General features: G+C 36.3%; 1 protein-coding gene across 5 annotated transcripts in view; it reads right to left on the reverse strand.

Moving 5' to 3' along the window:
- NALCN (sodium leak channel, non-selective) overlaps positions 1-13,981 on the reverse strand; it is a 3,563,801-nt gene that overhangs the window by 688,975 nt on the left and 2,860,845 nt on the right. For all 5 annotated transcript variants that reach the window (XM_044071239.1, XM_044071242.1, XM_044071240.1 and 2 more), the window contains exon 19: positions 13,576-13,677. In XM_044071239.1, the coding sequence (XP_043927174.1) occupies positions 13,576-13,677 (102 nt within the window). The remainder of the gene's footprint in view (positions 1-13,575; positions 13,678-13,981) is intronic.

Here is a 13,981-nt window from a genome sequence, read left to right on the forward strand (position 1 = left end):
TAAATAACTTAAAGTAATGGATTTAACCTTTCTTTCTTTAAACACTAATGTTTAAATAACCCAAGGAAAAGATCAAACTTATTGAAATATTTGAAACTGAACAAAATATAAGTGATATTTCAAAAGAATCCTTACATGAATTAGATAATCAAATTGATAAATTTTGTTTGATATCTGGACTTTCTTTTCACAAATCAAAGTCAAATTATTTATATTTAAATAAAACAGTGGATCCTTCTTAAACACGAATCATATAATAGGAGAACAGGTTTACACAATAAAATACTTAGGAATAATTCTAAGTGATAATATGGAATCTACTTTAACCTTAAACTACAATAATATAATAAACAATATAAAAAAGTTAATCACAAAAAGGAATAAAATATTTTTGAAATTTGAAGACTGACTTCAGATTATAAAAATTATACTACTTCCAAAAATAAACTACATCACACAAGCCATTCCAATGATTCCAGATAGAAAATATTTAAAAGACATAAATAAAATCCTTATGAATTTTCTTTGGTATCCAAAAAAATAGGATTGCTTATACACATCACATAAGATCCTAGAAAAGAGGTGGCATTAACTTTCCAGATATTGAGACATATATAAAGGCTTCTATTTTTAAAATTGTCATTAATTGGTTTGATAATAATTATTCATCAATTTGAAAAATAATGCACACTATAATTCTATTAAATGAAAATAAATTAACTAAAAATCTTATCACAATAGAACATGATAATATACTGTGGCAAGGCTTAATGATTAATATTCAATATAATATATCAAAGCCAACCAATGTAAACTATATAAATAACATTTATAATTTATTTAGAAGATTTATTTATTCCAACACTGACATCAAGATATGGTTAGATTTGATAATACCCTTTAGTTCTACAAAAAACTTCTTTAATAAAATTCACAAAAACACTAACAATTTGGCAGATGAAAAACTTTTTCTGTTGGCAACATTGTATAAAAAAAACAAAAAGTATTAAACTCTCAACAAATTCAAATTTCATTTAATATATCAAACGGCAATTGGTTGATACGCCAAAGCATATTATCACATGCCCAGGATTTAAATAGAATAATTATCAATTCTTCTTACAAGACTTCTCCTAAATTCATAAATCTTATGTCTGAAGTAATATATAACAACTTTAACTGGACTAACTTGACATCAAAAATCTATAAAATATTAATGACCTATAAATCCAACACTAATTTGAAATTTTGAAACTATTTAACTAAACGACATCAATCTAATTTATCAGAAGAAAGTAAAACCAATCTCTTATAGTCAATCAACTCTACATTTAATTTACAAATATGGACAATTTATACTTGGAAATGTATACACAGAGCATTTATTACACCAGATAAATTAGCTAAAATCACAACAACTGAAAATACTACTTGCTGGAGATGTCTACTAATCTGAAAAGCTGACTGGATTCATATATTTTATGAATGTGTTAAAATTAGAAAAAATGGGGAAGATCTTACTAAATTCCTACAGGCTATTTTCACAGATGTGTTTATTTTAACCAAATCCTTAATTTTCCTAAATGTAAATGATAATACTGAAATGAATAAAAAAAATTTATATCTACTTTGGTCCATATTGGCTGTAGCAAGAAAACAAGAACTTGGATGTCAACACATGAACTCACTATGTAAGAATTCTTGAACTACTGAAAGAAACTGTATTACTTGAAATCAAAGTTAAAGAACTGAGAACTGCTCCTAAAAAATGGACCAACAATCCTTGGGTGAAAATCCTTGTTCTTATTGAAACATTGGAACTGGACTCTGACTACCCTTCCATGTGTAACTTCTCTGAAATTATTGTTTGTATAATATTTGCAATTTTACATTATTATTGTTCAATCCAACTGTATATAGTGTATATAGAATGTTATAACTCTAATCTATATAGAAACTGTATGATTAATTATCATTATATATGGAAAATAAAAAAATTAATAAAAATAAAAACAGTGAACCCACAGCCTTAATGGGCAGTTGTTCACAGTCACAAGAAAGTCAAGAGGAAGTAACATAACTGCTAATAAGTTGCATAAAATTCTCCTCAAATGTTTGTAGCAAAAACACTGAGAGGTGATTGTTATGTGAAATGGAAACAGATTCATTTATGGATCCCCCCATCTATTTGTTATATTCAAGAATATATTTCAGCTCTGTTTCTATTTGTGGAAGTTTGAAATTTTGTTGAGAGAGTCTGCTACAGTGTTTTACTAACTCAAATGATAGAATGCTTAAAGGCTCAAAGTTACCTTCTGTTCTTACTCACAAATCACCATTCATCTTTCTTTTGGCTTTTCCCAGTTAGAGGTCACCACAATGGATCACTGGTCTGCAGATTGATTGGCAGTGGTATTTTTATGCTATCGAGTTGCCAGCCTGGCCCCAACCTTCACAGAAGGCACACACATACACACCTGCACCTACCTGCATGTCTTTAAAACTTACTTGACCGCAGGGAGGACATGCAGACTCCTCACAGAAGGTGCTCCAGCAGACAATAGAACCGGAGAACATCTTGCTGTGAGGCAACAATACTAACCGCTGGACTACTGTGGCATTGCTAGTCTGCAAAAAAGGTAAGGATGTTTACATCACTGTTTACTTATATGTCACATTACTGTTCATTATTTCTGTCACTCAGCGGAGTGACAGACGTTTAGACTGAATGGAAATCTCTCAAAGCTAACTTGATGGCTATCATCTTCTTTAACCTGAAGTGTTTTTTCCTATTGAACTGGAGACTACATATCTTGCTTTCTTGGCTGCACAGCATTAAGCAGAGGAGCCTGACCTCAGTTTCTAGTATGGTAGAAAACTCAAGAATAGGAGCAGCTAGTCTGAATAAATCTACAAGTGTACCAAAGGAGCTCTTCAATAAAACTGGTAACAAATGTAGAGTGTACTCTAAGGTTTAAGTATTCTAATTTCATCTTGAGGGAGCAATGGATTTCCCCAAGTAAAATGTAGGAGAGAGATCAGTTAATATAAAGGATAACATGCACCTCTTTGGCTTCATGAACACTGTTGCTGTTAACAAACTCTTCTGAGAACAAACTCTGTGGAGTGTTCCCTTTTAATGTAGGTCAGCTACACCTTAGCCTTGGTCTACAGAGGACAGGCTCTGATAATGGTATTGTACAATCTCTGTGGAGTATTCCCTTTTAAAATTGGTCAGCTAAACCCTATCTTGGCCTATAGAAGACAAGCTCTCTTAAGGGTATTGTACAAACTTTGTGGAGTACTGCACTTTAACATAGGTCAGCTACACCTTAGCCTTGGTCTAGAGAGGACAGGCTCTGGTAATGGCACCGTCCAAACTCTGTGGAGTACTCCCTTTTAACATATTTCAGCTACACCTTAGCCTTGGTCTAGAGAGGACAGGCTCTGGTAATGGCACTGTACAAATTCTATGTAGTACTGTGATTTAACTGTGAATCTCTTATGTGGCTCTATGTTGTGACCTCATACTATTGTTCTTCCCTCTTAAGGGTAGGTGTGATGGGAATAAGGAAAAGTAATTAGAGATTTATTTTGCTAAAATGCAATTTACCACTGTTGACCCTATAAATAAGTATTCTTCCAACTGTGCATTTTTTTTCTGATGCTGAATTTTATTCCAATATTTCTGCTGCTTAGTTTTATTTTTTTTTATGAAAAGCCCACACCTTTGAAGAATATCTACGAGAATAGTTTGAAATGAGAGCATGGAACCTTTGTATTATATTTTCATTGCCTTTCATTCTCTTCTAGTTGTTTGAGATGGGTTCCATAATATGCATACTTATCTAATGGAGGCATATGGAACTTTCCCCTTAATATCCTCATAGAAAGGCATAGCCAAGCATACTAGTAAACTAAAAATAGCGTCTGATGTTTATATCCTACTATTGGATTTCACAGAGTCGTAATCACATTTCAGCAAGCCACACCACAGTTTATCTGTTGCTTGGGTTAGTTTGAGGATCTTTTCTTCAAGGAAGTATCAGAAATGTTTTAGGCAAAATAATTACTTTGTCTGAAAATGTGGGTCTATATCAGAAGACCAAACTCTTAAAATAGCGAATGCTCTTCTATCAAACTTACAACTGCGAAACCTGAAAACATCGAAGGAATGGATCAGTGGTTTTTTCCCAAAATTCGCTGATTCCCCCAAAAAGAGTGTACATGCAAAATAAAGTGGGGGGGCTTTCCCCCCTTCACCCCCAACTTAAATATACTAACTCCGAGATCTCACCACAGTAGAGAAAACTGCAAAGTCTGGAGGATGGCCCAGTGATTTTATTCCTGGGAAAAAAATCACTGTTCCGTGCCTTCAACATTTTCAGGTTTTACAGTTTAAGGTCTGATAGAAGAGCATTTGCTACTTTAAGCGTTCATTATTCTGATAGGAAGCCTGAAAATGTTACTCATGTCACTCTCATCTTGTGCCAGGCAGATCCTAGCAATTCAAACTTAATAAAAGTTCTCGAACTGGACTACTGGGCCCTTTCCTTGACTCCATTTCTGTAGTCATGCAGTCCAATAGAAGCAGTCTAATAGCAGCTTTTTACATGGGATCTCAACCATATCCTAAACATCAAAATAAATAAATATATAGATAGATAGATAAATAAATAAAGAAGACACATTTTTTAGAAGTAGTTGCGAATCTTGTTCTAAAGATACCACACTAAGACTGTTTTCAACAAGCTGAAAAATCTAAGAATGACATATGGCATAAGTTACTCAGTCCTTCACAGCTGAACATGTAATGTTAGGGGACCAATTTAAATTATCTTTGATAGGTTAAAACTGTCTACAAAGAATTCTATCTATAAGAATGAGGCTCTGCATCATCCTTGTCAGTACTGTACTGCAAAGACAGAGGCATTTGATGGGTATATGCCAAATAATGTTTTCCTGTCTCTCTCCCGCTATCCCCTGAACCTGAAGACATGGGAGTAAAAGGAAGTAATTTCTTCCTTTTTGTTGGGACAGAGCCTGGTGAAGGGGACTGTCTTTATAGGATAAAGATTGGATATCTTTTATATTGAGTCACTTGCGTTACTTGTTTATAATTTGAAATAAAAGCAAAAGGCACATTGGATATCCAGATTATCAGCATCCAATCCCACTGGATATCTTAACCCATTATGCAAGAGTCAGTTTAGAAATAATCGCCTGTTCAACCAAAATGCAAACTGAAGGTGTCCTAAACACAACTACCAGAACATGAATTGAGGGTACAGTAGCAGAAACATGGAACTACTACAGTCATAGATTGAGAAGTGTTGATAACATCCTACCCTAGACATCTAAAAGGTGATATAGTGGGAAGAGGTTATTTTACTGTAATGTTGCTTCATGAGAAGCCATTTTTATCACTATCACTGGTAATGAACCAGATTTCTCTAAAACTTATTTTCCACTTCAAAATTCCTGTTTAGGTAGCATGGTGGAAGAAATGAAAACAGAAACTGATAAATTTTACCATGCATTTTAGGTGGATGAAGCTCAGTTCCAATAGCCATAGAGAAAGAGAGAGAGAGAGAAAAGTTAGGCGGTGAAACACCTTCTCTTTTCTTACATACTCCTGCCATGACATAGCTCTGAAGAACTGGACATACTTTTAATGTCTTAATGTTTCTAGGCAACAGTCTATGCTTCTACCTATTCCTGCTTAAATGCTTATTTATATGTAGATTTTTTAAAACAGAAAATGAAAAAAAGAAAAGCAAAGATAATGCAAGAATAACCAATAACACTGTATGATCTGCCAAAGCCTGCAAATAGTCTTCAGGTTAAAGTTTTATAGGTTCATAGGTTGGTACTAGGCTATCAGCCCTAGGGACTATACAAGCCTAGCCATAACAATTCCCTGGCTATTTCTTCCCACACTATTTACTTCCCTGGACCCCTGTCTAGCAGGGTGACTGACGTGATCCCCAGGGTAAATTCCCTTTCTCCCATCCAATATTCAAGGTTCCTTTTGAAGAGGGCCAAGGAGGCACTCTGCTTGACATGTATGGGCAGTCTATTCCAGAGTCTGGGAAGTCTCTGTGTCAGGAACCTATCCCTCCAGCATGTTTTGTTTATTGTGATGACAAGGTTGAGATCCCTGGAGCATGTGGCTCTGAGGGATTGGGATTTCTTTCAGTGTAGCATGTCCAACAGCTCTGGGTTTGACATGGCCTTGTATGTTAAGCAGAGATCGCCTCTGAGTAGATGATATGTGACAACGTATAGCTGGACTTTTTTAAGGTGGTCAGCATAGGGCATCTGCTTTAGGCCTGTGATTCTTTGAGTGAGGTATTTTTGTGGCCTTTCCAGTTGTTGCAGATGTCTTGAGAGGTACATACCAAATGGGGTGCTGTATTCTATAATGGGTCTAATGACGGATGAGTACAGTGGGACAATGACCTCCTTTTTTCTGGATGAAAAGCCCTTAGTGATGAGGTGTGCCATATAGAAGGATTTCCTGACTGTTGTGGCAATGTGGTTATTGAAGGTGAGACCACTGTCCACCTGTGTCCCTAAGTCTCTTATCACACTTTCAGTGTTTAGTGTACTATGTGGTAATTCACAGGTACATGTTTTTTCCAAAGGGGATAACCATACATTTCTTGGCATTGAGCTTGAGCCCATGGCTCTGGCATCAAACATCTGTTTCTGTAAGGCTCTTTTTTAGAGTATCCACATCATTTGGGAATTGAATAATGGCTCCCAGTTTGCAATCATCTGCGAATTTTGTTAGCCAGAGTCCCTTAGTGTTGGCCTGTACTTCAGAGAAGTAGATGCCAAACAACAGCGATCCCTGGACTGAACCCTGAGGTACTCCACTTGTCACTTGTCTGGAGTTGGAGTTGGACTTGGATTCAGCTACTTTTACAGTGTGGGTTCTGTCAGTAAGCCAGTTGGCAACCCACTGAGTGATGTAAGGATTAATGCCAAGCTTAGTAGGTTTATCTATGATTCCAGAGTGGGGGATGGTGGCAAAGGCCTTGGCTAGGTCCAGATAGGCTGTGTGGACTGCCTTACCCTCATCCACAGCTCTGGAGACTGATTCAAAGAAGTCAATCAGGTTCAGAAGACAAGATCAGCCCTTCATAAACCCAAACTGGGTGGGGTCCAGTGTTTGAAGGTTGCCAGTATCTTTGTTTATAAGTTCCATGATAATATGTTCCATGGCCTTGCAGATCAGGCTCATCAGACTGATGGGGCGCTAGTTTCTGGGATCTAAGGTGGATCCCCCCATGTGGAGTGGGATACCTCTAGCTGTGCGCCACTCAGTGGGCACGAAACCTGAGGTGAGGGTATGATTAAACATGACACTTAGGTGAGATGCCAGTTCATTTTGTAGTTCATGTAGTACACAGCCTGGGATGTCACCTGGTCCAATGCATGCTGTATTCTTAGCTTTGTAGCTTTGGAGAGTGTGTTTTTTACCTGTGTGGCCATTATTACCGGAATTTGGCAATCTTCTGGTATTGAGATGGGTCATTTAGGGGTTGAGAGGGGGGTGAAGTTGACACTAAATCGATCTGCCAGGATATTGGCAATATCCTTGGGATCAGTATATTTAATGCCATTCTGTTGTACCTCAGAGCAGATCTGATTATTGCCATTTAGATTCTTGACATAGTTATAGAATGCCATGTGGTTGTCTTTGGAATCTTTGGCAATTTTATTTTCGTAACTAGCTTTGGAGGATTTTACGAGGGATCTCAGCTTCTTACTGAGGCTGGTAAGGGAATTTTTTGCATTGTGGGATTTTCCTCTTTTCTGCAAGAGTTTCTTCCTTTTGTTGTAAAGTTTGTTTATAGCAGGGGACCACCAGATTGGCTTCCTTTTTTTGGAGGAGAGCATCTTGGTTCTATTTGGGATGGCACGCTTCATGCATGAGTGGATGTGTTCATACAGTGGCTTAGTGTAAGACTCAGCAGTTGAACTTTCAGTTCCCGTCTGCATGGGTGTCATGAAGTTTGTCACTTCTGACTTGAGTAACATGAAGTTGGCTTTGGAGAAGTTTTTTATGGAGGTTTCCTTACTGCGGGGGTAGGGGTGGGATGTGGATGTTAAGGGTGATTAGCCTTTGGTCTGACTTGACCAACGAGGGGGTGACCATAGGTGTGGAGCATCGATTTCTCATGTTGGTAATTACCAGGTCTAGGATATTGGAGCACCTGGAAGGACTATGGATTAGTTGGTCCAGGGCGTTGGAAATTATGAATTCCAAGAACCATTCGGCAAAGGTGTTGGTACATGATTAGTTTTCCCAGATAATGGCAGGGTAGTTGAAATCACACAGTATTAGGGTGTTTGGTTGTATCTTAATATTTTCCAGTATGTTTAGAAATGTTTTATTATTAAAGGTAGCACAATGCTCACATTTATCTATGTTGTGCTGCATTGTTTCCTTTAGCAAAATAAGCATTAAGGGTACAGATATTTAAATTGTATTTGACAGCTAGAACAACATTCATTTTCTTATCTGTAACATTTGTACTCACTTCAGATCACAAAAAAAAAAAAAATCACTGAGGTATATGCACAACTCACTGTCAGGGTGCTTTCAATGGCTATAGTGCAGTACTACATTTGACTATCCTATCTGATTGCTAGATGATGTGGCTGTAAGACTGATATCTGCATTCAGCTACTTCCCAGTAAAATGATGGTTTGCTGCAGATAAGCCTTGTTATAAATATTACATATTGCAAGCCACATTTTATTTAATGCTGCTTATTTATTTCTAACCATGTAAACTCACTAGGCAGAACAACGTGTTTTCAGGTACAGCAGGTAGCAGCAGTGTATGGTTACCTGGGATGATTAAAATGACACAGGCAGCTTGAAACTGAATGAATCAAACACAGAGTATATAATGGAAGCATTTCACATCTTTAATCATCTGCATGAAACTTGGAGACATAAAATGTCAAACATTTGAAAAATACATACATCATTAACAAAATTGCTTCTGTTGGATGCTATAATTTTGCTAAATTTCCTTTTATATATTTGACTAGCTTTCCATGACATTTTGATTATAAATATATTTTCTTAGAACACAGATTTGTAATGTAATGCCATGACACTTATTATAACATATATAAATGCTACTGTTTTTTGTTTATTCTTTAAAGTCTTCCCATAACATCACTTTCTGAGCTGCATTTTATGTAGCAGTATTGCTCATTTTATACTCCATTTCTCTAAAGCATGTTCACAGACTGTCAAATTAAGTCTCCCCTCAAACTACAGTTGATCATAAATAGCACTATGTGCCTCCCCCAACAGAGAAGCATATGCTGTACTACAATAGAACTGTGCCCAAATCAGAAATGGCCAATATCTGGCATGGCACAGTGCGCTTTTACTTCTTATTTGTAATAACTAAATATTAATCAAGAGTTATCATTCGGTTTTATGTACACAATATTTTCATATTTGCACCGGCCCTCTCAAGAAAAAAGATATGAGCCTCCCCTGGAATGCTTGCCTCCCTCAGCATCAGGGGAAATTATGGCCTAAAATTGATTGAATCTATATCCTACTCTATGGGATATGGTATGGTTATTTTAGTTTTGGTTGTTGTTATTTCATTTTGTTTAGTTTATTTTAGTTCTGTATTTTTCAAAAGGACCATTCTGTCATATAAGTTTACAGTAAAATCGAAACAAATGTTGCTCGGAGTGAAGGGAGAGCACATCTCGTATTTAATATAATGTGCTCCAAAGTCACACAACCTTGGGGTTAAATATGAGAGATTTGACAAAACTGTCTCCTGAATGGGACTTGGATAATTGTTGTAATTACCTACGTACTCTTGGACAGAGTTATTGGTATTTATATGGTGCTGGTACACTTGTGCAAAGGCAGCACCTTTAGCTCAAGTCCGTTAACCTCAGAAGTATGGATGTTTAAAATTCAACAATTAAACAGGATGAAAACAGAGCTCCAGTTCTTACTTTATCTGCCATCAGATTAACCTAAATTCAGTACAAGATTAGGAAAGTCAAATCCTGTTTTTGAGGCAATAGTAAAAGTTTTCTTACATTACAAATGAATGTGTTTTGTCTTAGTTTTATAAGTACTGTACACCTGGAGATCAGGAATTTGTAAAGTCTCTGTTTTTAAATGGGGACACAGCCTTTTCATTTATTTATTGTGTTAGGACACTGATCAGTAATGATGACCTTCAGGCCCAGCTCAGGTTATTGTAGTTTGGATACATAAAATAGGCTGTAACACAAAAAAGAACAGTTATACATAGAATAGTTACTTAAGAAACTGATTAATTCACCTAGAAATAAAATGAGACAATATACATTCTTTCATACTGCTTGCTTATATAGTGAAAATATGGAATGGGCTTATGTCACCAAAGTGTGTGTGGGCATTAACTGTTATCAAGTGAGTAGTTTTTTTTCTGCAAGTTTATCTGTATTGGATGAACTCATATATGACATCTTTTACAGGATTAAGGGGATGCAGATTTCACTTAATCCATTATTATGGTTGTTAGGACCACTTACTCAGGATTTATCATTTATCTTAATGAAGTTTCATGTGCTGGTGTCCATAACTGCCAAAAGGATAATGGTAATTTATTGGACTCAAGAAATCCATGATACGTTTCCTTTGACAAACTGGTGATGATTTTTTTAGAAGGTGTTTATTTTGAAAACTATCAAAACCAAAGGGTGAAAAGGACACAGACAAACCATTTAATAAAACATTCTTGAAAAAGCCAGCCAAGCTACAGTCTTCACCGTGTAATACCTTAAACATTTTGGTGTGTCCAAATTATGTCCAAACAATCTAGTTATGCTGTAGTGACAAGCTCAAAAAATAAAAATAAAAAAGAAAGGTTAAGTAAAAAGTCAAACGCATTCAGAAGCCAGGTAGATGAACACTTAAGGGGCCATCTGCATATGTCCCATTGGCGTTCACTGCAACACATTTATGGTATTACACAGTGATGATTCGACTTTGGCTAGGTCTTTCCTGTAGTTTTTATTTTGAAAAAGTAGAGATACCAGAGTGGCTTCAACAGGCTGAGGAGGGAAAAGGCGAGTTCGCTTTTCATTTTGCCCACTTTGACCACTCCTTTAATTTCAACTTTGCCATATTTTACTGTTTTTTTTTAATTTGTTCTGTCATATTTTCCTATTTTTGAACACTAGAAAAATCACTAAAAACATGACACAAGAAAAAGTACCATACATGTTACAGTGCAGATGGAGGTCACTTTCACATAACTGGTGTAGGTTCATAGGTTCACAAGTAATCTTAACATTTACAAATTCCTGGAAGAAGGGTGATTCTAATAATTTTGTTAGAGGAAACAAATTTAATACAAGAATCCTGATAATTTATTTACTAGATACAAATTAAATGAAAAAAAGTACAAGGCAGAACAGTGAAGATAATATGTTGAACCTTCTCTGTAAAATACAGCAAAGGAAGGAAAGACGAAAGAGTAACTAGAGAAGAAGACAGGGGGTATTAGCCACGGGAAAACCACAGCAATTTGGGGGTTAGAAAGAACAAAAACAGAAGATAAAGACAACTAGGGTGGCTTTCAGTCAGTCATCATGAGCTAATACTACAATTTGGGGTAAGAGCAAGAAAGTAAAACTTCAATTAAATAAATTATTCAAATGTTGCGGGACCATTTCAAATGTTTTAGGGTGCAGCCTTTACTCTAAGTCCCCTTTAGCTAATGTCACTTCTAGGCTGGTTGATAGTTCTGAAATAAAGTAGCCAACCAGCCCATCTCCCAGGGTTATTTCTTCTATGGCAGTTACCAGCCATACTTTTGTGTTCTGCTTTATAATAAATGAACCAAATTAAGAAAAAAAATCTTGTATTAACAGACATAATTCAAAATCATTTACACATATTTAAAACTATTTAAGACAGTATAAATTATCTTTAAAAGGATAAACAAACATTAGAAATGATAAAAGGTACAGCAAGACCAATGTTTACATTCATGAAGAATTATGAAATGTATAGTGAAGTATTACACACAGGACACTTAGGAAGAACCCTTACACCATACTGTCTTCAATGATCTGCAGCAACAAATTGTGGAGTCACACTAAACATAACTCTGCACTTCAGATATGAGTCTTAAATATGGTGCATTAAGCAGCTGTTTTGAATACTCCACACTTTCATATACTTTGCACAACCTAACTCAGTAGCATGTAAAACAAGCTGCACAGCACAGCATCAGGAAGTGCGGCTGATTAGTTCCTGCACAACCTAACATAGCAGCATGTAAAACAAGCTGCACAGTGTCAGGAAGTGTGGCTGATTAGTTCCTGCACAACTTAACTCAGTAGTATGTAAAAAACGCTACGCAGCATCAGGAAGTATAGCTGATTAGTTCATGCACAACCTAGCTCAGTAGTATATAAAACAAGCTGCACAGCATCAGGAAGTACGGCTGATTAGTTCCTGCACAACCTAACTCAGCAGTATGTAAAACAAGCTGCACAGCATCAGGAAGTGTGGTTAATTAGTTCCTGCATCTCTTTCCACTAATGAAAACAACAGGGAATGCAGGAGATGGCCTGCACATGTGCTGGGGCCAATGTGTGGTTATGCAATGCATGTGGTGTACAGTCCTTCTTGTCATAAATTTGGTATAAAGACAATGGTTAAAATCCTCATGTCTACTGCACTAGTGTTTCAGTGGATGGAGTTATCACCTCACAGCAAAAGGTTCTCTGGTTCCATTCTCAGCTGGGTTGCCCTCTATATGGAGTCAGCATGCCTTCCCTGTGTTTGTGTGGGTTTTCTTCAGGTGATCCTGTTGTTTCTTCCCACATTCCAAAGACATACACTAGTTGGATTGGACACAGTAAGGTGGCCATGGTTATCATTGTGCAAGTGAATGCATGGTACTGTATAACGACTGTGGCAGGGTTAGTCACCTGACAGCATGAACATTAGGTTTAGATGATAGTCATTGCCGATGTGACTGCATATGCAAAAAAATGGGAAAAGTTATTTTTTTTTCAAATTGTGGAGGTTATATGCTTCTCATACTAACTTGTGATATCCAGTACCACTGCAAAGTGACATGCTTGAACTGCAGTGTCACAATGACAGCACTATAGCACAAGTCAGCATAAGACACTAATACCAGTTACATTACAAAACAAAATATTCATGAATCTCATCACAATACTTTATTTAGGAAAATAAATAGAAAACATGCTTTTCACAATGCTTTTTAATGTCCTGCAAAAACTTTGTGTATGGCATACAACAATATGTATTTCTGAAACTGATTACTTCAGTATAGCAAATAAAAGTGAATATTTTTTTTCTGGGTTTTGCTTATAATTTAGTGTTTGGAAAATAAAAGTACTGCACACACTGAATACAGGTGTTGTACCTTAAAATGGCTGAATCATCACCTTCATTTCATCCATGTACAACATTTATTTGTGTAACTCTTTTGCACATTAACTGGTATAACTATATACCATGTAAATAATTCCATGACGATACCTTCGCTCCTGGCGAATATGATGCTGGACACTAAGTATTGATCTTTCCTTTGCAGGCTGACCTTCAAACGAACCACTCAGCATGCGTTGTCTTGTACAGGCTCTGAAAGTAAATATTAGAGTTAATTAAGTCTGTAGGGACCAAATACCATACAATCTATGTATCCTCTTGTTTCCTTTTAAAATATATCATAGCTTTCAGCAGGCTCCACTAATAGATGTCAGTATATTACTTGCGTCACAAAATATTCATGATTCCAGCCTCTTAGGAAATTATGGAACATAACATGCTGATGATTTCACACTTCAACTGCTTTTACTCATTTCACAGTGGTTCTCCAAAATAGGTTATGTCACATATTAAATGATGCAGAAGCTATAGTACAATGCTTACATTTTTAGCTAGC

The sequence above is a fragment of the Protopterus annectens genome, chromosome 5.part0 (assembly GCF_019279795.1).
Source record: "Protopterus annectens isolate FY-2018-M chromosome 5.part0, PAN1.0, whole genome shotgun sequence".
Lineage (NCBI taxonomy): Eukaryota > Metazoa > Chordata > Ceratodontiformes > Protopteridae > Protopterus > Protopterus annectens.